General features: G+C 42.0%; 2 protein-coding genes across 6 annotated transcripts in view; one reads left to right on the top strand and one right to left on the bottom strand.

Moving 5' to 3' along the window:
• Positions 1-2,592, bottom strand: part of LOC124003086 (cat eye syndrome critical region protein 2 homolog) — a 66,300-nt gene extending 63,708 nt beyond the window's left edge. The window contains exon 1 of the mRNA XM_046311137.1: positions 2,307-2,592. Coding sequence (XP_046167093.1) covers positions 2,307-2,426 — 120 coding nt within the window. The 5' untranslated portion in view covers positions 2,427-2,592. The remainder of the gene's footprint in view (positions 1-2,306) is intronic.
• A 339-nt stretch (positions 2,593-2,931) lies between these two features.
• Positions 2,932-24,225, top strand: slc25a18 (solute carrier family 25 member 18). 5 transcript variants are annotated; one of them, XM_046311115.1, is made up of 10 exons: positions 2,932-3,072; positions 11,734-12,046; positions 12,879-13,001; positions 14,003-14,058; positions 14,386-14,476; positions 17,428-17,543; positions 17,651-17,834; positions 19,897-20,069; positions 22,934-23,009; positions 23,101-24,225. In XM_046311115.1, the coding sequence occupies exons 2-10, from the start codon at positions 12,027-12,029 to the stop codon at positions 23,240-23,242; spliced, it is 981 nt and encodes a 326-aa protein (XP_046167071.1). In that variant the 5' UTR covers positions 2,932-3,072; positions 11,734-12,026; the 3' UTR covers positions 23,243-24,225. The 5 variants fall into 5 exon arrangements, with proteins under 5 accessions (XP_046167071.1, XP_046167063.1, XP_046167080.1 ...); XM_046311107.1 differs by lacking the exon at positions 2,932-3,072 and adding an exon at positions 3,171-3,333; XM_046311124.1 differs by lacking the exon at positions 2,932-3,072 and adding an exon at positions 9,827-10,580 and having other exon boundaries at positions 11,761-12,046.
• The last annotated feature ends 1,476 nt before the right edge of the window (positions 24,226-25,701 follow it).

The following is a 25,701-nucleotide window of genomic DNA, read 5'->3' as shown; positions in this document are numbered from 1 at the left end:
AGCTCTACAATATTAAGTACTGAGAATGCTCGGGAGCAGGGAATGTTGAAAAGTAATCTTTAGATTTAAAAGTAGTTTTTGCTGTAAACCAATGGGGTAACCCCAGGATGTTTTCCCCACAGGCAAGGGCTGCATTCTAATACCGACTGGGTCTATACTGACAGCAAAGTGGTTAAGGGAGCATTAACACACACACACACACAAGACTGTGCGTTACCAGGGAATTATTGCACACCGCAGCAGTGTGAGAAGGCACATTTATTAATATGCATAACAAACACATTCTGAGAATAACTGTTTCCTTCCACATGTTAAGCAAATGCACCAGATAAGTGTTATCAACTAAATTACTGTTGAAGACAGCATAATACAATCTGTACTCTACAATGTCTTCCAGCCATTAAAAGTGACAAAAACAGATTAGAGTATGCACACTCCCCTTTACATAATCCCAGAAGTATTTCTTAAATGGAGGTAAACAGATTCTCACCACTTTAAGTGGCAAGTAGATTGAATTGGCTATATCAATTAAATGAAGGGCTTTGACATTAATTCAGAAATATAGGTTATACCCTTAACTTTATTGCCCAGAGCACAATAGACGTGTGACCTTGGACAACAAAGAGTGTGCCTGACTAAGACATCAAATTGATAAATTAAAAAGTGTCACAAATCGGTGGCTCGGTTTATGGTGCGCATTTGCGCAGGACAAATCTGCTATCAAAACCTCACTATCATAGATGTAGTTATTGATATGCGTCAATGATTTACACGATTCATCAAATAAGATGTTCCTCGATATCAGCTACATTGGATGCAGGCAAGGCAGCACAAATGATCTGTGCCTAGTGATGCGGTTAAAGATAGATAGTCTATCGCTCCCAGTGGCTGCAAGACGCGCACCGCGTAAGACCCAATTGTACAAAACGGAGTTCTACAGGGGCGTTTGTATCATAATATCACTCGCCGATTGCTGCAATATTGTGTTTTATATTCACATGCATTCATATATATCCTGTTGACAGTTTTAACAGATAATATCAACTTTCCTACAAACTAGAGGTGATGCTTCCCTCCCTATCCAATAACAAAGCGATGCCTGCGTGTGATTTTCACTCCCGAGAGGGGTAGGGGTGGATGGGTAATGGGGGCTGTTGACCTTACAAATTTACTTCAAGTCCCATCATTTTTCGATGGATCAAACAATCCCCATAATTGCATACTAAATCAGCCAAGCAGTGATCATTATGGAGCAGCAAACGACAAACGAAACCACTGTTGGAATTGCTAGAAACCGATAAAGTTTAACTATGTAACAGAAGTGTAATACTTTACTATGTGGGAATAATTTAACGCAACGCGCGAAATGACCGACTAATAAACGCCGACGCTCGACATGCATTTCTGTTTGCTTCATAGAAAACAATAATTTTGAACGACGGCTTCATCATTCTAACGTTAAAACATGAGATAAAACAATGGCAGAATGTCAAATGCTACCCAAGCCAGATGGCTTGCTAGACAATAAACTCGAAACTCTCGTCATGAACTTGACTATTTGATAAAAACATGGCAACAGTGGATCAAAAGCGAGTAAGATACAACCTGCAAGTAACAGTACCCTTTATTCACGTGCATGTGATTTATTGCGTTGAGTATTCGCTAAAGATAATAGTTATGGCTCTCGTCTTAATAAATTACATGTTACAAATAGCTATAACTTCGAGCTATTTCACGGTGATATAATAAACATTTGTTTTAATCTATAACTTGGTTAACGTTTGGACATAGACGTGCGATTTACTACGGATGGCCATAAACACGAGCGAAACGTTCGATTTCACCAAATGAAAACAAATGGATCCCACCACATGGTTTTGTTTCGGCTGGCAAGAACTAAAGGTTAGCTATTTAATGTTGTTATCAAAATACAACCATTGGTGTCGCTAACGTTACATGGCTTGTTATACAAAGTAACAGCATTTACATACCATGAAATACAACGTTCACGTTTATTTCAACTGGGACTTTACGAGTTTTCAAACATTCTGACTTAGCTAGCTACTGTAGGCACTTGGTAGCTAACTAGCTAGTCAGTAACGTTAGCTAACTTGGCTAGCTACAGTAGGTAAACAGAGAAGTTCTGAATAGTAAGATGAGCTATAACGTTAACTGTTGGTACTTTTCAACTACCATACAAACTCGTTCTACGAGGCAAACATTAAGTTAATTGTACTTGCAGTCAAAAAAATAGAAAAAAATAATGTCTCCCAAAATTCTAAATGTATTTTCCAGAACTTCTTTACCTCAATTTCAAAGTCTGGTAGGTTGAATGCAGTCCTGAACAGCGAACAGAAGTGGGCTATGGCGGGGACTTCCCACCAAGACTGGATCTCTTCCACAGAAATTGTACATCCCTGGGACATTTTCGGACCGAAAATGTGTTTCTCACATTAGAAATAATTTCCTCAAGGTTTGTTTAAAACCTCCTTAATTGAAACTTCCTTCAAATAAATTACAAAAGTTGATGTTCCATCCAGTCAGTTGCCATTACAACCCGGTCCGGAGAGTGCTAGCTAGCAAATTACAATCTGTTTCAATCAGAATTTCACAAGAGCTGAACAGATGGGGTGGTGCTACCACCTCGGCGCAAGGAGGGGTGTTCTGTTACTGCAGCGTATTAAAATATACAAAAATTCACCAAGCATTTATAATACCCATCAACATATTTGTTTACTTGCAATTCTACTTAAATTAATATATATTGGTACTAACATTTGATTATCTGGGTTATTTGTTTTGTTTATGCTATCTTCAGCAGACATCCACCACCACCTCGACTTGATAGACCAGTCCCTATTTAAAGGGTATGCTACTGATTTCAGAATGGTCTTTCAAAAGTACGGTATCTGCATAAAAATTGTGAGTGCTTCTTCTGTTGCGCGTTTTCAAGAGTTGAAGCAAAGTGGCAGGTGCATGTACATGGACTTACATTTATTTGATCATTGGACCGTATTTTGGATGTTGCTTTTCTTTTGTTTTGTCCTCCCTGGTCCAGTTATGATGAGTTAGGTAATAATCTCCTTATTCAACTCCTATTATAGGCCAGCAATTAGCCTTCATATTTCAAATTTCAGTTTATATAAAAGCACAGTAAGTGTAGATTTGTTAGCTAGAATAGTGAGGAAAAGGTTTTGAATACATTTGTTTTGTAACGGCAGTCTCCTTCAATGGAGAGTAAGTACGTTTAGAATCTAAAGCGGTGGCTCCCCCCATCGCAGGAAGGGGAAAGCGCATGTAGCCTAAAGGAGAGAAGTGTGCACTGATCAGGAGGTGAGTGACCACTGGCCTGAGACGCTGTCATTTTGTCTCTCTGAACTGCCATTATAGGGCGGCTATCTTAATGGACTACCAAAATAACATAGCATAATTCACCATTTATAAGTAGGCTACACAACTTTACAATGGATTGAAGACAAAGGTCAATACTGCAATTTTCAGACTACAACCATCTGTTTAACATTTTCCATATTGTCATATTCAATAACAAATGGAAACTGCCCTTCGATTTAACCTAGCTATATTCTATTATATTCAATCAATGAGGCAAAAACATTAGAGGAACAAAGTGGAGTCGCAATTGAATGACTCAAGAGGCATGTAAAATAAAACAAAAATGTATTTGTCACATGCGCGAATACAACAGGCGTAGCCTTACCGCGAAATGCGTACTTAAAAGCCCTTAACCAACAATGCAGATAATTAAAAATAATAATAATAAAGTAACACAATAAAATAGCAATAATGAGGCTATATACAGGGGGTACCATTACCCTGTCAATGTGCGAGGTACAGGTTAGTTGAGGTAATATGTGCATGTAGATAGGGGTAAAGTGACTATGCATAGATAATACACAGCAAGTAGCAGCAGCTAAAAAAAGGGGTCAATGCAAATAGTATAGCCATTTTGATTAACTGCTTAGCAGTCTAATGGCTTAGGGGTAGAAGCTGTTAAGTAGCCTTTTGGACCTAGACTTGGCACTCAGGTACTCCTTGCCATGCGATAGCAGAGAGATCTATGACTAATGTGGCTGAAGTCGATGAACATTTTTTGGCCCTTATAACAATGCATGGTATAAAGGTCCTGGATGTCAGGAAACTTGGCCCCAGGGATGTACTGGGCCATAAGCACTACCCTCTGTAGTTCCTTGCTGTCAAATACAGAGCAGTTGCCATACCAAGTGGTGATGCATCCAGTCAGGACATTCTCGATGGTGCAGCTGTAGAACTTTTTGAGGATCTGAGGACCCATGCCAAATCTTTTCAGTCTCCTGAGGGGGGAATAGGTGTTGTCGTGCCCTCTTTGCGACTGTCTTGGTGTGTTTGGACCATGATAGTTGGTCAGTGATGTGGACGCCAAGGAACTTGAAGCTGTCAACCCGCTCCACTACAGCCTTGTCGATGTGAATGGGTGCGTGCTCGGCCCCCCCTTTTCTTATAGTCCACGATCAGCTCTTTTGTCTTGCTCACATGGACATACCTCTGGCCTGCTCGCCTCCCTACCACTGAGGAAGTACAGTTCCCGCTCAGCCCAGTCAAAACTGTTCGCTGCTCTGGCCCCCCAATGGTGGAACAAACTCCCTCACGACGCCAGGACAGCGGAGTCAATCACCACCTTCCGGAGACACCTGAAACCCCACCTCTTTAAGGAATACCTAGGATAGGATAAGTAATCCTTCTCACCCCCCCCCCCCCTTTAAGATTTAGATGCACTATTGTAAAGTGACTGTTCTACTGGATGTCATAAGGTGAATGCACCAACCGGTTGGTGCTCTGGATAAGAGCGTCTGCTAAACGACTTAAATGTAAATGTAAATGACAGAGAGGTTGTTGTCCTGGCACAACACTCACAGGTCACTGAGCTTCTCCCTGTAGGCTGTCTCATCGTTGTCGGTTATCATCAGCAAACATAATGATGGTGTTGGAGTCATGTGTCGCCACGTGGTTGTGGGTGAACAGGGAGTACATGGGGGGATGAAGCGCCCACCCCTGAGGGTCCCCAGCGCTGCAGATGTGTTGTTGCCTACCCTTACCACCTGGTGGCGGCCTGTCAGGAAGTCCAGGATCCAGTTGCAGAGGGAGGTGTTTAGTCACAGGCTCCTTAATTTAGTAATGAGCTTTGAGGACACTATGGTGTTGAACGCTGAGCTGGAGTCAACAAACAGACTTTTCATGTAGGTGTTCCTTTTGTCCAGGTAGGAAAGGCTTGTGTGGAGTGCAATGGAGATTGCGTCATCTGTGGACCTGTTTGGGCCGTATGCGAATTGTAGTGGGTTTCTGGGATGATGGTGTTGATGCAGCCTTTCAAAGCACTTCATGATGTGAGGCAGGTTACCATGATGTTCTTGGGCACAGGGACTATGTAATCACACAGTTGTCTGGAACAGCTGGTGCTCTCATGCATTGTTCAGTGTTGGTTGCCTTGATGCAAGCAAGAAAGCATCTGGTAAGCTCGTGTCACTGGGCAGGGACTTCTGACAATCACGGCTTATAAAGGGAAAACCAGCCACATTGCGGACACCGAAGCCTCACTCCCAGACAAACTTAACACGCTCTCTGCCCGCTGTGAGTAGGACTTTCAAATGTGTTAACCCTCACAAGGCTGCCATCCCGGACGGAATACCAAGCCGTGTCCTCAGTGCATATGTAGACCAGCTGGCTGGGGTGTTTACGGACATATTCAACCTCTCTCTATTCCAGTCTGTTGACCCCACTTGCTTCAAAATATCCACCATTGTTCCTGTATCCAAACAAGCTGAAGTAACTGAACTAAATTACTATTGCCCCGTAGCACTCACCTCTGCCACAATAAAGTGTTTTGAGAGGCTAGTCAAGGACCATATCCCCTCCACCTTGCCCGACATCCTAGACCCAACCCAATTACAATTTGCATACCGTCCCAACAGATCCACATACAATGCAAACACTGTTGCATTGCACACCAACCTATCCAACCTGGACAAGAGGAATACCTATGTGACAATGCTGTTCATCAACTACAGCTCTGCTTTCAAAACCATAGTTCCCTCCAAGTTTGTCACTAAGCTCAGGGTCCTGGGTCTGAACTCCTTCCTGTGAAATTGTGTCCTAGACTTCCTCTGTGGTGAGAGTAGGCAACAACACCTCCACCACACTGATCCTCTACATGGAGGCTCCCCAGAGGTGTGTGCTCAGACCCCATTCACTCATGACTGTGTGGCTACGCACGACTCCAACTCAATCATAGAGTTTGCTGATGACACAACAGTGGAAGGCCTGATTACCATCCACAACGAGACAGCCTACAGGCAGGAGGTTAGAGCCCTGGCGAGTGGTGCCAGGATAATAACCTCTCCCTCAATGTAAAAAAAAAACTAAATTAAATTAAATGTAAAAAATTACAAAGTCAAAGTCGGGATAGAAAGACTTAAAAACATCTCTTATCTCCAGGCCATCAGACAAGCCAGCACCTGCTCGGTACTCTGTCCTGCACCTTGAGACTAATGCATTATGTACAGTGCCTTTCGCAAAGGATTCAAACCCCTTGACTTCTTCCACATTTTGTTATGTTACAGCCTTATTCTAAAATGGATTGAATGAATTTATGGACATGATTTGGAAAGGCACACACCTGTCTATATAAGGTCCCACAGTTGGCAGTGCATGTCAGAGCAAAAACCAAGCCATGAGGTCTAAGGAATTGTCCGTAAAGCTCTGATACAGGATTGTGTCGAGGCACAGATCTGGGGAAGGGTACCAAAAAATGTCTGTAGCATTGAAGGTCCTCAAGAACACAGTGGCCTCCATCATTATTAAAAGGAACAAGTTTGGAACCACCAAGACTCTTCCAAGAGCTGGCCGCCCGGCCAAACTGAGCAATCGGGGGAGAATGGCCTTGTTCAAGGAGGTGACCTAAAACCCGGTGGTCACTCTGACAGAGCTCCAGAGTCCCTCTGTGGAGATGGGAGAACCTTCCAGAAGGACAACCATCTTTGCAGCAATCCACCAATCAGGCCTTTATGGAAGAATGGTCAGACGGAAGCCACTGCTCAGTAAAAGGTACATGACAGCCCGCTTGGAGTTTGTCAAAAGGCAACTAAAGGACCCTCAGACCATGGGAAACAAGATTTTCTGGTCTGATGAAACCAATATTGAACTCTTTGGCCTGAATGCCAAGCGTCACATCTGGAGAAAACCTGGCACCATCCCTATGGTGAAGCATGGTGGTGGCACCATTATGCTGTGGAGATGTTTTTCAGCGGCAGGGATTGGGAGAGTAGTCAGGATCGAGGTAAAGATGAATGGAGCAAAGTACAGAGCGATCCTTGATGAAAACCTGCTCCAGACCGCTCAGGAACTCCACCTGGGGTGAAGGTTCACCTTCCAACAGCACAATGACCCTAAGCACACAGCCAAGACAACGCAGAAGTGGCTTCAGGACAGGTCTCTGAATGTCCTTGAGTGGCCCAGCTAGAGCCCGGACTTGAACCCGATCTAACATCTCTGACGAGACCTGAAATAGCTGTGCAGCGACACTCTCCATCCAACCTGACAGAGCTTGAGAGGATCTGCAGAGAATGGGAGAAACTCTTCAAATACAGGCGTGCCAAGCTTCTGTGTCATACCCAAGAAGACTCAAGGCTGTAATAGCTGCCAAAGGTGCTTCAACAAAGTACTGAGTAAAGGGTCTGAATACTTATGTAAATGATATCAGTTTTTTTATTTGTAAAACCTGTGTTTGCTTTGTCATTATGGGGCATTGTGTGTAGATTGATGAGGGGGAAAAAATGATTTAAAACATTTTAGATTAAGGCTGTAACGTAACAAAATGTGGAAAAAGTCAAGGGGTGTGAATACTTTCCGAATGCACTGTGTATACTGTAGAGTAATTGAACGCTGACAACCTCATATTCTGTTTATATATTGTTGTTTACTCATGGTGTATGTACACTGGGTATACCAAAAATTAGGAACACCTTCCTAATATTCAGATGCACCCCCACCTCTTTTACCCTCAGAACAGCCTCAATTCGTCAGGCCATGGACTCTAAAAGGTGTCGAAAGAGTTCCACAGGGATGCTGGCCCAGTTTGATGCCAACGCTTCCCACAGTTGTGTCAAGTTGGTTGGATGACCTTTGGGTGGTGGGTCATTCTTGATACACACAAGAAACAGTTGAGCGTGAAAAACCCAGCAGCGTTGTAGTTCTTGACACAAACCGGTGCGCCTGGCACCTACCAATTGTCTCAAGGCTTAAAGATCTTTCTTTAACCTGTCTCCTCCCCTTAATCGACACTGATTGTAGTGGATTTCACAAGTGACATCAATAAGGATTTTTGGTTATTATTTGTATTGTATTTGTGAGACATTCTACTGCATCGTTGGAGTTAGAAACACAATTTTGCTGCACCTGCTATAACACCAGCAAATCTGAGTATGCGACCAATACATTTTGATTTTGAATTTAATTTGATTAGGGCTGGGGTTGATTGAGAAGTCACCTCCGGGCTAGGCGGTGGACAGCTTTCACAGTGCTGTCAATGGTGTGATGGGCTTAGGTCCCTTGGGAGCCTCTATGCCCCTTCAGTGCTGCCATGTTGCTAGGAGACAGACAGATTCTGACTGCCTGTTGTCCTGTGTGGCTGTGGTCGAGCTTAGGTAGCCTACTCATTTTAGAACGTGGACTTTGTTCAATGATCCAGGCTCTTTCAGAACATCCAGTCACAACTCTCAGAGGGGATCAACAACATGCCATCTATGTGCCTCAAAATGACTATCCAATACCATGTCATGCAGCTCACTAGCTTTGTCCTAATATAGACTGACCATTGTTTTAAGATTAAAAGACCATGCATGATTACAAATAATGAGTCACCTCAGTGAGCATGATCTTTGTCATCATGTAGTTTGCGTTGAATTCCAGTTGATTGTGTAAGCACTCTAGCTGCAAGGGACAAAATTGTGTAAGTACACTATAGTTGGGCTATTCTGAGTACTGTCTGTATGTGTAACCTTATAGGACATTGATTGATGAAACTGAGGCAATAGGAAAGGTATGGATCATGCATCCAACCCCAGGTTGGTCATCAATATCATACCCATGACGTTGTCAGTGATGACGTTGTCTACTGTTCCTCTGGATGTACTTGTGCAGTATTTGAGCCAGAACTCACTGACTCAATATGGCCAAACAAAGGATCTCTGGAATACGAATACATTACATAATCACAGTCTACTCTATGAAAACGGTGAAATCCTCTTTACCAGGAGTTAAGGGGTGTCCAGTGTTTGTAACCTGACACCAGGCAGTCTGGGGCCACATTTACCCACTGCAACACACTGGTGTGAGAGCTGCTCTCTCATTGGTGCTTTCTGAAAGGCTCAACGGCCAGCTCAGAGAAGACAAGTACTCTCCTCCACAAAAAGACCATCCATAATGCTTCCACTCTTACAACAACCTTGTCATTGTGGAATAAAATAAACACGCTCGATAATGCGATAATAACAAATGTAAACATAACGTTGTAGATAGGCAATAACAGGGGTTGCAACCACTGTCTTGTTATGGCAATTGACAATTTAGTCCAGTGTGTCTCTGCAGTCTGCATGCAGAATGTATAACATGAAGCTCACACCTGTTTCCACCTGAGTTTCACAGACTCTCTGACTTGTGTACCACTCCAAAAGATAAGAAAAAATGTTCTACCAGCTTGTGTTTTTCTCTCTTGTAATTTATGCCCTTTTTTACATTTGTCTTTGTACTCTAACGTGACAACAGATTGTAACCAAAATGAGAAACATCCATCGAAAAGCGCCATTTACTTTTGGAATGCAAGTATTTGCCAGTTGATGAGACTAATTTTCAATGTCAGAAGTTGTTTTCTCACGAACATAAATCAATACTAAAATCCATACTTATATAAATCAGTTGGGGCAAGACAGGGTGGAGCTTGTGTTAGTGGAATCAGTTGTTGCAGTAATGCTGTGAGTTGCTGTTATTCCATTGATTGTTTCAGTTATATATTATTCTTACAATTATTTTTTAAATGCTTTTGTTAAATGTTTTTGTTGTTTATTGTTGTTTTAATTGAATTTTAAATATCAGTGTCTCTTTCAGTTGTGGCTCATATTGGGTCTCTGCGGTATTATGCCATGCTTGTGCTGCTACTGAATAGGCTCTCTCATACATAAAGTGCCTTTCTATTGCAGCTCAGGTTTTTGTGGATTATAATAGCAATATTTTTGCACAGTCAGCATGGTATGTGAGTGGGGAGTTCAATTTCTGTAGCTTTGTGGTGTGACTATAGGCAGAGTTTATGTCGCGTTGCGTTAGTGCAGAGCTGTGTTGCCTGGGCTGTGTCACAGTGAGTCACCACAAGAGGGAGGGACTTAGGCAGGAGGACAATGCTGGTGTTTGTGCAACGGCCCCTGAGTGGCGACTAGGTCTCAGATCGCTCTCGCTTGAATACCATTGCTGCACACATTGTTGAAGCGAAAGAAAAGTGGACAGCTTGATCCTGCTTGTGGGATGCACTGAGAGGGGTAAGTTCCCCATTGCTACCTTTCTTATGAAAAATGTCAGACTTAAACCAAGCTATGTTGTCTGAGCTCGATGATCTGGTGCAGTTTGGAGAAGTTGGGGCTTTTGGGATTGAGGTTGGTGTGGGGTAGACGCTCTTGTCTGTGTTTTGGCAGGGGATAGTGTGAAAGGAGCGGAGCTGAAAGAAAGTTTCACAGAGAGGCTCAGTGAAAGGCATGTGCAGAATGTGATTGGGCACTAGAAATGCAAGTACAGAGCTGTAGTGAGAGAGGGATCAAGAGGAACGGTTCAAAAGAGGAGGATGGTTGTGGTGAAAGATAAGAACTGAGGAGAAATCAACAGAAAGGTGAGAGATGGAGAAAGGTGAATTGATTGTATTTTAATAGGAAGAGAGAAGCGAGGATAGAGGGAAGGTTTACTGAGGTAAAAATAGACTGAAGGGGAATGGAGGTGGGGAGATTAAGAGGGAGATTAATTAGGGAGCTGAGAGAAGGAGGTAAGGAGAGAAAAAAATTAAGAAAGGGTAAGGGGACACAGAAGAGAAGAGGGTAATTTTTGAGGTGGGAACACCTGATGTCAATTTTACACCTTGGGTAATATTATCTATAATAATATTGTACAGGCCAGCTTCTGACAATCATTGTTGGCAGAAAAAAAGTTGTCAAACCAATGTTTACAAGTTTTCGTACACGGCCAAAATAAATATTTCAGTTCTGCCCTCCTATGTAGATCAAATAGTCATCCCTTTTAGAAATAAGATTAGAGAGACTTAAGACATGTGGGAGACCCAGGAAATTCTGCCTCAGTATTATGACTGACCTGCCTGGGTAACAGACGTGTTTGTGCTAACCTTCACCTCCTTGTCCAATGCCAACATGACAAGGAGTGGCATGATGGCGCAAACAAATCTGGGACCCTGGTAATGAATGACCAGGATGGGCTTCAATTAATAACCAGGATGGGCTTCAGAATTCTGATTCAGTTTGTGGACATTACATTTCTGCAATACCCTATTGCTATAACTATTGCTATAAAGAGTTGTCACTGCAGTTCAGAGAGTTAACACAGAGATAAAAGGACCTCTGTATGATACTGAGGTATGGGAAAAGGTAACCTGACCCATGTAATTGGTGTGGCCTTGCTCTTTTGGAACAGACAGGAACCACTTGTATTCCTGTGTAGCACAGCAGAGCAGGAAGACTGGCCAGAGGACACCAGTTAAGTTCAGGTGGTGGGTGCCACATTATAGCGGAGAGGAACCCCAATGGTTCCCCACTGTGGAAGAAAAGACACCACATTGATACCATAGAGGCGGCAAGCGGCATTTGTGCTGGAGTCAGGTGGGCCGGTAAGGGTACGGTAGTGGTGACACCTTGGGGCTGAGCAGGTGTGCCGATCGGAGGAGGAGGAAGGAAACTGACGTGGGCTGGAGCCCAGTGACAGCCAGGATGGCCGAGCAGAAAGTTAGGTACACAATTACAATATCTCTTCACCTAGAACCTTGAGGATTCAATCTAACAATAGAGTGAAAGGAGAAAACATTTTGTTTTTCCCTATGTTAACATTGTGCATTTATCAAGTGTTTATGTCTGTGTCTTTGTATGTATGTATGTATGTATGTATGTATGTATGTATGTATGTATGTATGTATGTATGTATGTATGTATGTATGTATGTATGTATGTATGTATGTATGTATGTATGTATGTATGTATGTATGTATGTATGTATGTATGTATGTATGTATGTATGTATGTATGTATGTATGTATGTATGTATGTATGTATGTATGTATGTATGTATGTATGTATGTATGTATGTATGTATGTATGTATGTATGTATGTATGTATGTATGTATGTATGTATGTATGTATGTATGTATGTATGTATGTATGTATGTATGTATGTATGTATGTATGTATGTATGTATGTATGTATGTATGTATGTATGTATGTATGTATGTATGTATGTATGTATGTATGTATGTATGTATGTATGTATGTATGTATGTATGTATGTATGTATGTATGTATGTATGTATGTATGTATGTATGTATGTATGTATGTATGTATGTATGTATGTATGTATGTATGTATGTATGTATGTATGTATGTATGTATGTATGTATGTATGTATGTATGTATGTATGTATGTATGTATGTATGTATGTATGTATGTATGTATGTATGTATGTATGTATGTGTTCCTCTTTGTCTGGGTGTTTTGCATGGATATGTTTCCCTCTGTCGGCTTGTGTGGGTGTGTGTGCTTGTGTTTTGTGGTTTCCATCTCCGCAGCCTACCTGCTAAGCTGATTAATGGGGGCGTGGCAGGGCTGGTGGGTGTGACCTGTGTGTTTCCTATTGATCTGGCTAAGACCCGCCTACAGAACCAGCAGGGTGCCCGAGTCTACACCGGGATGTGAGTACTGCCTTGGCTCCTCTTTTATTTTATCCACACAAGGGACTTGAGACACTTCCTGTCCTGACTCGCACCAGGGATTTGAGGTCTTTTGAAAGAGGGAGTTTTCCCTTTTTGGACGAATACAGTTTATTGAATTGGAAGAAAGAGAGAATAGTTCTGTTTGACTCATACACACAGTAATTGTTTACAAGTAATCCGACTAAGCTGTCCATGAGGGCAGGTTGGGTCGAATGTGTTTTTGCACATCTGCATTCAAAACAATTATTTGGTGGTGTATTGGTGAGCTCTATATTTACAGAGTGGCTTTCACAATAAATCCGACAGGGAAAAAAGCTTATTCCTGGCTCAATGGTATTACTTCTTGACATTCTTGGCTCTACTGGTTGTCTAGTACAGACAGCTATCTAGCTCTATACATCTGTACAGATAAGACAGTGCTAGGGAAACAGGGTTGAGTGGGCATTGTGCCTATATTTACCTTGGTGAAGACAGAATGTTGGCCCAGTGAGTTACTGGTTGGCACAGGAGTGATCCTTTGGCATCCTGACTACACATGGTCTTTTAATTAAGTAACAATCTAGTAGCTGCTCATGAAGTTGATCACATCAATGTAAAATCACAATGTGAACCAATTAAAGGAAAGTGTCCATCAATTATGTTTGTGTTTGTAGCTGTGTTTAAGTGATACCAAACAACCAACATTCAACTATAGGGTTTCTGTTAAGATTGTCTTGTCAATGTATTGTAAGGAAATGCAAATTACATACATGATATTCATTTTTTAAAATGTATTATTATTATTAAATATTAAAACATACAATCTACATGCAGTGAAGACGCTCAACATTTACATAACATTCAGGTATTCATTGTTTATGCATGGTCAATAAGCATCAGTTATCAATGTTATAAAATAAATCATGAATTTCAAGGATGGAATTCTTCAGAAAGTTCACCCAAAATGATTTTACTTTAATATTTCTCCTTTTTATGTGAAGGCTGGACTGTTTGACGAAGACAGTTAAGATGGAAGGCTACTTTGGGATGTATAGAGGTACTATTTCCCTGGATTCATGTAATGTACAATTCTGTGTTTTGAGTTTAGCTAACACTGCCTAAATTGACATAACTGCAGTGAACCTTGTATTGTACTTTTTTTTTTTAAAGTATTTTTAAAATTGATTTTATTTAACCTTTATTTAACAAGGCAAGTCAGTTAAGAACTAATTATTATTTACAATGACGGCCTACCAATTAAGCACTTACAGTTAGTAACTAACTTAGAGCTAATCATATGGAAGTGCAGCACAGGGGAAGGTTTTGTGTATGACGTTAACTGTAGTTTGTGTTGCTATAATCCATTACCCCTCCCCCTCCCCAGGTGCAGTAGTGAATCTCACTCTTGTCACACCAGAGAAAGCCATCAAACTGGCAGCAAATGATATCTTCAGACAGAAACTCTCCAAGGATGGGTAACTCACATTTAGTCCTAGAACAGCACCTACACCTTTTTCACAATTCAACTGAAATATATTGAAACTGAAACAATTTTTGGGGCCGGGGACCCCTTTTGTGATAGCAATTTCATCAGGGACCCCCTCATAATCAGCATATAAGGAGTTTTAATATGACTTCGGCAGTGCGTCGCCAGGAGGAACAAAGTTTTGGGCCCGGGGAAGGAACATTTTAAAATCTTGGCATCAGAGAGAAAATGTTGATTTCCTGCAATTCTACAGGTTTTGTCATGTGGCAGAGAGATGTTTTGGGGTTGCAGCTTTAAAGGTAATATCCTGCAATTTGTATTTTTCCTTGAGGCAGAGAGAAAACGATGCACTTTTAAAGCAAAAGAAATACAATGCATTTATGAACAAAAAATTGGGTGAGGAAAACAGAATTCATAATTGGTGGAGTACTGTGGATACCAATATTCCTCACAGACCCATGTTGCCCAGGATTAAGAACATAAATTGTAGATGAATAATATTACATTCTATTGTATTACACCCTCTAAACTTATTCCACGGATCCCTTGGCCAAACTTTGTTTCATCTGTTGTCAGGCCCAGTGCAGTCAAAAACGTGATTTTCCTGTGTTTTATATACATTTCCACACTATGAGGTTGGAATAATACTGGGAAATCGACGATAATGCCCTTTAAGTGTAAGAGCTGCCTGAAATTTTAGCCTGTTTTGAAGGGATGGAGTTTTGGCCTGCCTGGTGAACTCAATTAGTTAATAGACCAATAAGAAAGAGAATCCCAAACCTCTATGCCAATAACAGCTCATTTTCAGTTTTCCCCTCCCCATTCAGACCACTCCCAGACAGTCCTAGCAAAATTCTTGTGTGTGAAATTGCTCTTTGCTATGAAGCTATTTTTGTCTTTTTGACCATTTGAAAGTGGCAATATGTACATTTGTGGGCAACCCAACCAAATTCACACAGAAATGTGAGTTATAGATCTATCATTCTACTTGGAAGCGGTAGATACTGTATATTCTATGTATGCTTTTTCTATGCTCTTGTTTTTGTGTCTTTTACTTTCAGTTTTGTACACAAGATTCAAGCAGCTGTAACAACAATATTTTTGGTTATGAAAATATATTTCACAGCGGTTTAGATGGTACAATGATTCTCCTCACTATACTAGACTATTTTGTCACAAACTGAAATTAGGCGAATTACTAGAGTTTTAGCAACCAGGAAATGGCGGAGTGATTTCTGCATAGCGCAACTTTAATTGAAAACAATCACATTAAGGTACTTAATTGTTACCCAGAAACAATTTTATATTGAGATAAAAACAGCTGCATTGGACCCCACCTTGAGAACCTCTGCCTTAAAGTACTTACAGTTGAAGTCGGAAGTTTACATACACCTTACACCACATTTAAACTCAGTTTTTCACAATTCCTGACATTTAATACTAGTAAAAATTTCCTGTCTTAGGTCAGTTAGAATCACCACTTTATTTTAAGAATGTGATATGTCAGAATAATAGTAGAGAGAATGATTTATTTCAGCTTTTATTTCTTTCATCACTTTCCCAGTGGGTCAGAAGTTTACATACACTCAATTAGTATTTTGTAGCATTGCCTTCAAATTGCTTAACTTGGGTCAAACATTTAGGGTAGCCTTCCACATGCTTCCCACAGTAAGTTGGGTGAATTTTGTCCCATTCCTCCTGACGGATCTGGTGTAACTGAGTCAGGTTTAGGCCTCCTTGCTCGCACACTCTTTTTCAGTTCTGACCACAAATCTTCTATAGGATTGAGGTCAGGGCTTTGTGTTAGCCACTCCAATACCTTGACTTTGTTGTCCTTAAGCCATTTTGCCACAACTTTGGAAGTATGCTTGTCCATTTGGAAGACCCATTTGCGACCAAGCTTTAACTTCCTGACTGATGTCTTGAGATGTTGCTTCAATATATCCACATAATTTTCCAACCTCATGATGCCATCTATTTTGTGAAGTGCACATTTCCAAAAAGTATAATCTTTGTTCCCACGTGCAGTTGCAAACTATAGTCTGGCTTTTTTTATGGCGGTTTTGGAGCATTGGCTTCTTCCTTGCTGAGCGGCCTTTCAGGTTATGTCGATACAGGACTCGTTTTTACTGTGGATATAGATACCTTTGTACCCTTTTCCTCCAGCATCTTCACAAGGTCCTTTGCTGTTGTTCTGGGATTGATTTGTACTTTTCGCTCCAAAGTATGTTAATCTCTAGGAGACAGAACGTGTCTCCTTCCTGAGCGGTATGACGGCTGCGTGGTCCCATGGTGTTTATACTTGCGTACTATTGTTTGTACAGATGCACGTGGTACCTTCAGTCATTTGGAAATTGCTCCCAAGGATGAACCAGACTTATGGAGGTCTACAATATTTTTTTCTGATGTATTGACTGATTTCTTTTGATTTTCCCATGATGTCAAGCAAAGAGGCACTGAGTTTGAAGGTAGGCCTTGAAATACATCCACAGGTACACCTCCAATTGACTAAAATGATTAGCCTATCAGAAGCTTCTAAAGCCATGACATAATTTTCTGGAATTTTCCCAGCTTTTTAAAGGCACAGTCAATTTAGCGTATGTAAACTTTTGACCCACTGGAATTGTGATACAGTGAATTAGAAGTTAAATAATCTGTCTGTAAACAATTGTTGGAAAAATTTGATGTCCTAACCAACTTCCAAGAGTGGTTGAAAAACCTATTTTTAATGACTCCAACCTATGTAAACTTCCAACTTCAACTGTATTCATGCAAAAAGGTCATCAGGTGGATAATCCTTAGTTAACATAACATTAATGTAATAAAGTCAGACGATCGAAGGTGCTATTCCTGCAGTGCACTGTGTCTATTTATCAGAATGGTGGTGCCATTGCTTTGTGTTATTTATTACCCTGCTAACCCTGTAATTTTGTCCCACAGGAAATTGCCCCTATGGGGGGAGATACTGGCAGGATGTGGTGCGGGGACCTGTCAGGTGATAGTGACCACACCCATGGAGATGCTCAAGATCCAGTTGCAAGACGCAGGAAGGTTGGGTGAGTTCTGTGAACCATTTGTCCTTAGGCCACAGCTGTCTGTGCTAAGCAGTGATAATGACTCTGCTGCTGAAGTTTTTGACACTGATGTGGTGTGTGTGTGACAGCTGCCATAACCAGAGTGGTCCAAGCACCCACTGTAGCTCCTGGTCCAGCGCCGTCATTGGTGGCCCCCCCTACAGCCCAGCCAGCCCCACCACCACGGACCACTGCCATCCGTATCACCCTGGAGCTACTGAAAACACGCGGCCTGCCTGGCCTTTACCGGGGAGCAGGAGCCACACTGATGAGGTCATCTCTCTGTTTCTCTCAAATTCACATAGGCAACAGCATACAAAGTCAACCACTGAATTGATGATATTAGACAAACTGTGTGTGTGTGTCAAACACACGCACGCACTCACTCACTCACTGACTCATTCACTCCCTGTGTGCCAAGCACACACAAACACACATGCACACAAACATGTTTCTGTTGCTCAGTTCTGAGTAATCCTGAACTGAGTGAACTGAGGTAACCTGCTAGACTCCCTGTCAGGCCTGATTTGTCTCATTGTCTCATTACTGGTGATTAGTTCATGGCAAAGACTTTCAGATTTACTTCTGGTGAAGGCTACCTCATTTACGTACACCACATACCGCATCCCTTTGTTCAACATTTGACCTTTTTTGGAAATAAGTTGTCTCTTACACTAAGCACTGTACATAGAATGTATCTCGGGTCTGACTGGCACACTGGCTTATCAAGCCCAAAATACAGTACCAGTCAAAAGTTTGGACAGACTTACTCATTCAATGGTTTTTCTTTATTTTGTACTATTTTCTACATTGTAGAATAAAAGTGAAGACATCAAAACTATGAAATAACACATGGAATCATGTAGTAACCAAAAAGTTGTTAAACAAATCAAAATATATTTTAGATTCTTCAAAGTAGCCACCATTTGCCTTGAAGACAGCTTTGCACACTCTTGGCATTCTCTCAATGAGCTTCATGATGAATGTTTTTCCAACCATCTTGAAGGAGTTCCCACATGCTGAGCACTTGTTGGCTGTTTTTCCTTCACTCTGCAGTCCAACTCATCCCAAACCACCTCAATTGGGTTGAGGTCGGGTGATTGTGGAGGCCAGGTCATCTGACTCCATCACTCTCCTTGGTCAAATAGCTCTTATACAGCCTGGAGGTGTTTTTTGGGTCATTGTCCTGTTGGAAAAAAATGATAGTCCCACTAAGTGCAAACCAGATGGGATGGTGTATCGTTGCAGAATGCTGTGGTAGCCATGCTGGTTAAGTGTGCCTTGAATTCTAAATACATCACTGACAGTGCCACCAGCAAAGCACCATTACACCTCCTCCTCCATGCTTCATGGTGGGAACCACACATGCGGAGATCATCCGTTCACCTATTCTGCATCTCAGAAAGACACTGGGTTGGAACCAAAAATCTAAAAGTTGGACTCATCAGACCAAAGAACAGATTTCTACCGGTCTAATGTACATTGCTTGTGTTTCTTTGCCCAAGCAAGTCTCTTCTTCTTATTGGTGTCCTTTAGTAGTGGTTTCTTTGCAGCAATTCAACCATGAAAGCCTAATTCACGCATTCTCCTCTGAACAATTGATGTTGATGTGTCTGTTACTTGAACTCTGTGAAGCATTTACTTGGGCTGCAACCTGAGGTGCAGTTAACTCTAATGAACTTGTCCTCTGCAGCGGTCCTCATGAGTCAGTTTCATCATAGCGCTTGATGGTTTTTGCGAATGCACTTGAAGAACCTTTCAAAGCTCTTGAAATGTTCCACTTTGACTGACCTTCATGTCTTAATGTAATGATGGACTGTTGTTTATCTTTGCTTATTTGAGCTGTTCTTGCCATACTATGGACTTGGTATTTTACCAAATAGGGCTATCTTCTGTATACCCCTCCTACCTTGTCACAACACTGGCTGATTGGCTCAAACGCATTTAAGAAGGAAAGAAATTCCACAAACTAACTTTTAACAAGGCACACTTGTGAATTTAAATGCATTCCAGGTGACTACCTCATGAAGCTGGTTGAGGAATGCCAAGAGTGTGCAAAGCTGTCATCTAGGCAAATGGTGGCTATTTTGAAGATTCTCAAATATAAAATATATTTTGATTTAACACTTTTGGTTACTTCATGATTCCATATGTGTTATTTCATAGTTTTGATGTCTTCACTATTATTCTACAATGTAGAAAATAGTCAAAATAAAGAAAAATCCTGGAATTAGTAGGTTTCCAAAATGTTGACTGGTACTGCAAATCAATAGGTTCTTGCAGTGTTAATCCTCCTGTGGACTGAGCCATACCTCTGTTATTTTTCATTTTCCAGGGACGTCCCTTTCTCTATGATCTACTTCCCGATGTTCGCCAACCTGAACGCGTTGGGCCGAGGAGGGCCGAGTAGCAATGGAGACCTGCAGGAGCGGGCCCCCTTCCTGCAGTCCTTCACGGCAGGCTGCACAGCCGGATCAGTGGCAGCTGTAGCTGTCACACCACTGGACGGTGAGAGAGACAGAGGCAGGGAAGGGCTGCCCCATAAAGCAGATATAAACCTCTGTATTCTCAGTGTCATTCAGTAACGTACACGTTATTCAGTCGCAGTACATGTTGTAATGCACACAATAAGACCATCTAATCCTTATGTACAGTGGCAAGATAAAGTATGTGAACCCTTGGAATTACCTGGATTTCTGCAGAATTATTCAGAAAATTTGATCTGATCTTCATCTTAGTCACAACAAGACAAAACACAGTGTGCTCAAACTAATAACACACAAATTATTGTATTTTTCTTGTCTATATTGAATATATCATTTAAACATTCACAGTGTAGGTTGGAAAAAGTATGTGAACACACACAAAATTTGAGTTTGCTATTCACAAGAAGCATTGCCTAATGTGAACCATTCCTCGAATAAAAGAGAAGATATAAAAGATCTCAGAAACCTAAGATTAAGAATAGTTGACTTGCATAAAGTTGGAAAGGGTTACAAAAGTATCTCTAAAAGCCTTGATGTTCATCAGTCCACGGTAATAAAAAATTGAAAGTTCAGCACTGTTGCTACTCTATCTGTGGACAGTTTAAACTGAAGTGGAGTTGTTTGTGAGGAACACACAACACTATGTGTGGAGAAAAAAAGGCACAGCACACCAACATCAAAAACTCATCCCAGCTTTAAAGTATGGTGGAGGGAGCATCATGGTTTGGGGCTGCTTTGCTGCCTCGGGGCCTGGACAGTTTGCTATCATCGACGGAAAAATGAATTCCCAAGTTTATCAAGATATTTTGTAGGAGAATGTAAGGCTATCTGTCCTCCAATTGAAGCTCAACAGAAGTTGGGTGATGCAACAGGACAACGACCCAAAACACAGAAGTAAATCAACAACCGAATGGCTTCAACAGAAGAAAATAAGCCTTCTGGAGTGGCTCAGTCAGAGTCCTGACCTCAACCAGATTTAAAATGCTGTGGCATGACCTCGAGAGCGGTTCAGCCCAGACATCCTAAGTACACTGCTCAAAAAAATAAAGGGAACACTAAAATAACACATCCTAGATCTGAATGAATTAAATATTCTTATTAAATACTTTTTTCTTTACATAGTTGAATGTGCTGACAACAAAATCACACAAAAATTATCAATGGAAATCAAATTTATCAACCCATGGAGGTCTGGATTTAGAGTCACACTCAAAATTAAAGTGGAAAACCACACAACAGGCTGATCCAACTTTGATGTAATGTCATTAAAACAAGTCAAAATGAGGCTCAGTCGTGTGTGTGGCCTCCACATGCCTGTATGACCTCCCTACAACGCCTGGGCATACTCCTGATGAGGTGGCGGATGGTCTCCTGAGGGATCTCCTCCCAAACCTGGACTAAAGCATCCACCAACTCCTGGACAGTCTGTGGTGCAACGTTGCGTTGGTGGATGGAGTGAGACATGATGTCCCAGATGTGCTCAATTGGATTCAGGTCTGGGGAACGGGCAGGCCAGTCCATAGCATCAATGCCTTCCTCTTGCAGGAACTGCTGATACAGCCACATGAGGTCTAGCATTGTCTTGCATTAGGAGGAACCCAGGGCCAACCGCACCAGCATATGGTCTCACAAGGGGTCTGAGGATCTAATCTCGGGAACCTAATGGCAGTCAGGCTACCTCTGGCGAGCACATGGAGGGCTGTGCGGCCCCCCAAAGAAATGCCACCCCACACCATGACTGACCCACCGCCAAACCGGTCATGCTGGAGGATGTTGCAGGCAGCAGAACGTTCTCCACGGCGTCTCCAGACTCTGTCACGTCTGTCACATGTGCTCAATGTGAACCTGCTTTCATCTGTGAAGAGCACAGGGCGCCAGTGGCGAATTTGCCAATCTTGGTGTTCTCTGGCAAACGAAAAACGTCCTGCATGGTGTTGGGCTGTAAGCACAACCCCCACCCCTGTGGACGTCGGGCCCTCATACCACCCTCATGGAGTCTGTTTCTGACCGTTTGAGCAGACACATGCATATTTGTGGCCTGCTGGAGGTAATTTTACAGGGCTCTGGCAGTGCTTCTCCTGCTCCTCCTTGCACAAAGGCAGAGGTAGCGGTCCTGCTGCTGGGTTGTTGCCTTCCTACGGCCTCCTCCACTTCTCCTGATGTACTGGCCTGTCTCCTGGTAGCGCCTCCATGCTCTGGACACTACGCTGACAGACACAGCAAACCTTCTTGCCACAGCTCGCATTGATGTGCCATCCTGGATGAGCTGCACTACCTGAGCCACTTGTGTGGGTTGTAGACTCCGTCTCATGCTACCACTAGAGTGAAAGCACCGCCAGCATTCAAAAGTGACCAAAACATCAGCCAGGAAGCATAGGAACTGAGAAGTGGTCTGTGGTCCACACCTGCAGAACCACTCCTTTATTGGGGGTGTCTTGCTAATTGCCTATAATTTCCACCTGTTGTCTATTCCATTTGCACAACAGCATGTGAAATTTATTGTCAATCAGTGTTGCTTGCTAAGTGGACAGTTTGATTTCACAGAAGTGTGATTGACTTGGAGTTACATTGTGTTGTCAAATTTTATGACCAATTTATGCAGAAATCCAGGTAATTCCAAAGGGTTCACATACTTTTTCTTGCCACTGCAGATGTCGAACAGGGACAGTTTGTAAGGTCTGAGTCCTGTGTTGGGTTGGGGTTGCAGAGGCTATTGAATTTACTTAGGGGATTACAATTAAATGATACCCCAAGTGCAGTGGAATGAACTACGGTATTATCAATAACTCAAGAATCCCAGAGCACAATGATACACACATTGTCTGTACTTTATAAAGGGTAGTTGAGTTGACATTGATGTCTCTGTGTGTGTGTGTTTGTTGGCAGTCATAAAGACCCGTATACAGACCTTGCAGAAGGGGAAGGGGGAGGACACATACCGTGGCATTGTTGACTGCACACGGTAAGGCATGCACCGGAAAACCCACACGTTTGCTGCTCCAATGTGTATGTGTAAACCTTTCACTGACAGCAGGTTTCTCACCTTTCCATAGGCGGATCTGGAGTAAAGAGGGCCCAGCAACATTCCTCAAAGGGGCAACATGTCGCGCTCTGGTCATTGCCCCTCTCTTTGGCATCGCACAGGGGGTCTACTTTCTGGGCGTAGGAGAGCAGTTGCTAGGGCTACTGGAATAGCAGCAGAATGTGACCCTTTACAGTATAGAACATACGGCTTCATTCACCAGTGAAAGTGAATGGCGGGAGAGAGGAGTGTAGCCCTAACTGTATGAGCACTGAGTACATGGAGAGAGAGCGAGAGAAAGACCGAAAGAGAGAGGTCACAATCAGTTAACCAAACGATGAGGAAGAGAGTGAAGGATGATGGGGAGGCTCTAACTGCTAACATGGGAAACAACATTGCACACTAATTATGTTTGTCTAGATTTCTAAAATGTGTAAGCAGGGTTCTATAGGTTAAATAGGCTTCTGAGTGTATATGTATGTGACTAATCTGGAGGTGTGTCTCAGCCAGGTTGGTGTCTTAGGGTTGTACGTTCAACTTGAGAGCTAACTCTCCATGGTTCTTATGCAGAAGGGTCCTTGAGTTTGCCATCACTAAGGAAGTTGCCAAGCTAGTGTGTTATTTGAGTGACAAAACCCTCTTGAAATTTGATTTCAAACTATCAAATATTTTTATGAATGTTTTATAATGTTGACTACATTGCCATGTTTGATGAGAAGTCTAAACTAGAACTTGGCCCGCATTTCAAAGCAAATGGTTCACCTTTCACAGAGAGATATCCTTTTTGTTTTGTTTTATGAAAAAGGACTTAACCGCCACATTAGCTCAGTGAGTTGCTTTCCCATCCGTGAGTCCAGAGTTGTAATCTTGGACTCGTCCTGTGTCAAGCACTGCCAGTTAACTGTATAGGGTCAGTTGTTAATGCTTTAATCCTATCTCTGTACTGTAACCTGCTGAACAGCCAGGCTCCTCTCCTACAGTTTAGACTGCTGGGCCTGCACTCTGAGGCCTTACCTTCCTGTTCACCACAACTCTGAGGCTCGGAAGCAAACCTCCTCTAGCTGTATTACTGTTAGCTTAACTTTTTTAATGCTTCTATGAATGTCATGTCAGTTCACACAATAAAAATAATAAAAATAAAGCCTTATTTTGCTGATGGAGTCTCTTGTCCAAAACATTTAACTTGTGCGTAAATCTTAACATTTGGAATTCAGCATAATTGTTGAAAGTGTTCAAATGTCTGTATTGATGTACAATTTAGTGAAGCCTATGACAAGATCCATTTTAAAGCAGGTTCTTGTGAACTCTCTATGGTGTAAATCCACAAGGTGGCAATAAAAGCATTTTGTTTTGTACATTTTTAAAGCCGAACGCTACATTTTATGATGGGTCTGGAATAACCATTTTATTATTAATTGGAGTGAACTGCAAATGAAAATACTGAATATTCACATTTCTGTATGTATTTATTATTAATCACATTGGTAAGTAACAATAAAAGACATCCATTCTCTAATCCACTATATTCCCATTCAACACTAAATATACACACACACACACAACCATCAAACGGAATACAGCAGCAGCCACCCTTTTAGGAGTTTGGACACCTTACGGAAAACAAAAAATACCTTGATTGTTCCGCAAGGGAAGGTAAAGGGACAATCTACACGAAACAAAAATATAAACGCAACATGTTCAAGTTTTGGTCCCATGTTTCATGAGCTGAAAAAAAAATCCCACAAATTTTCCATTTGCACAAAGTTTTTATTTCTCTCAGATTGTGCACAAATTTGTTTATATCCCTGTTAGTGAGCAGTTTTTGTTTGCCAAGCTAATCCTTCCACCTGAGGCATGTCAAGAAGCTGATTACACAGGTGCACCTTGTGCTGGGGACAGTAAATGCCACAGATGTTTCACGTTTTTTTTGGGAACGTGCAATTAGCATGCTGACTGGAGGAATATCCACCAGAGCTGTAGCCAGAGAATTTGTTCATTTTTCTACCATAAGCTGCATCCATAAGCTGCATCCAACGTAGTTTTAGAGAATTTGGCAGTACGTCCAACCGGCCTCACTACTGCAGATCACCTGTAACCACGTCAGCTCAGGACCTCCACATCCGGCTTATTCACCTGCGGGATCGTCTGGGGGGGGGGGGGGGGGGCAATTTTGGGAATTGTTGCATTCATATATGTTTTGCAGTGTAGGTTACAATCAGATAACCCACAGTGCTGGGAAGGGAGCAGTGGTGAACTGAGGAGGTAGGATAAAACACTACCCTTAACACCAGCCAACACACATTCTCACTCACATCGTGTCCCATAAACAAGTTTCTTACTTTGGAAGATCCAAGAGATAAGTGCTTGAAGTTGGGAAGATGGAGATGACCATGGTGTTTTTTTCCATGTTTAACCATTCCCTCAGAAAACAAACATTCTGGGTGTCACAGAGACTGGGTGTTCTTAGGCTCTGCTCAACTTTCCACATATCCAGTCCAAATATTTTTTTATATTTTACCTTTATTTTACTAGGCAAGTCAGTTAAGAACAAATTCTTATTTTCAATGACGGCCTAGGAACAGTGGGTTAACTGACTGTTCAGGGGCAGAACGACAGATTTGTACTTTGTCAG

Source organism: Oncorhynchus gorbuscha, linkage group LG02 (assembly GCF_021184085.1).
Source record: "Oncorhynchus gorbuscha isolate QuinsamMale2020 ecotype Even-year linkage group LG02, OgorEven_v1.0, whole genome shotgun sequence".
Taxonomy (NCBI): Eukaryota; Metazoa; Chordata; class Actinopteri; order Salmoniformes; family Salmonidae; genus Oncorhynchus; species Oncorhynchus gorbuscha.
The sequence above is the reverse complement of the archived record's forward strand: the minus strand, read 5'-3'. Positions and strand labels throughout refer to the sequence as shown.

Bases quoted from the DNA above. Each gene is read 5' to 3' on its own strand.
- slc25a18 (XM_046311115.1), top strand. From the start codon at position 12,027: ATGGCCGAGCAGAAAGTTAG. The intron at 14,477-17,427 runs GTAACTCACATT...TTTGTCCCACAG, and splicing joins CAGAAACTCTCCAAGGATGG to GAAATTGCCCCTATGGGGGG. The intron at 17,835-19,896 runs GTCATCTCTCTG...TTCATTTTCCAG, and splicing joins GCAGGAGCCACACTGATGAG to GGACGTCCCTTTCTCTATGA.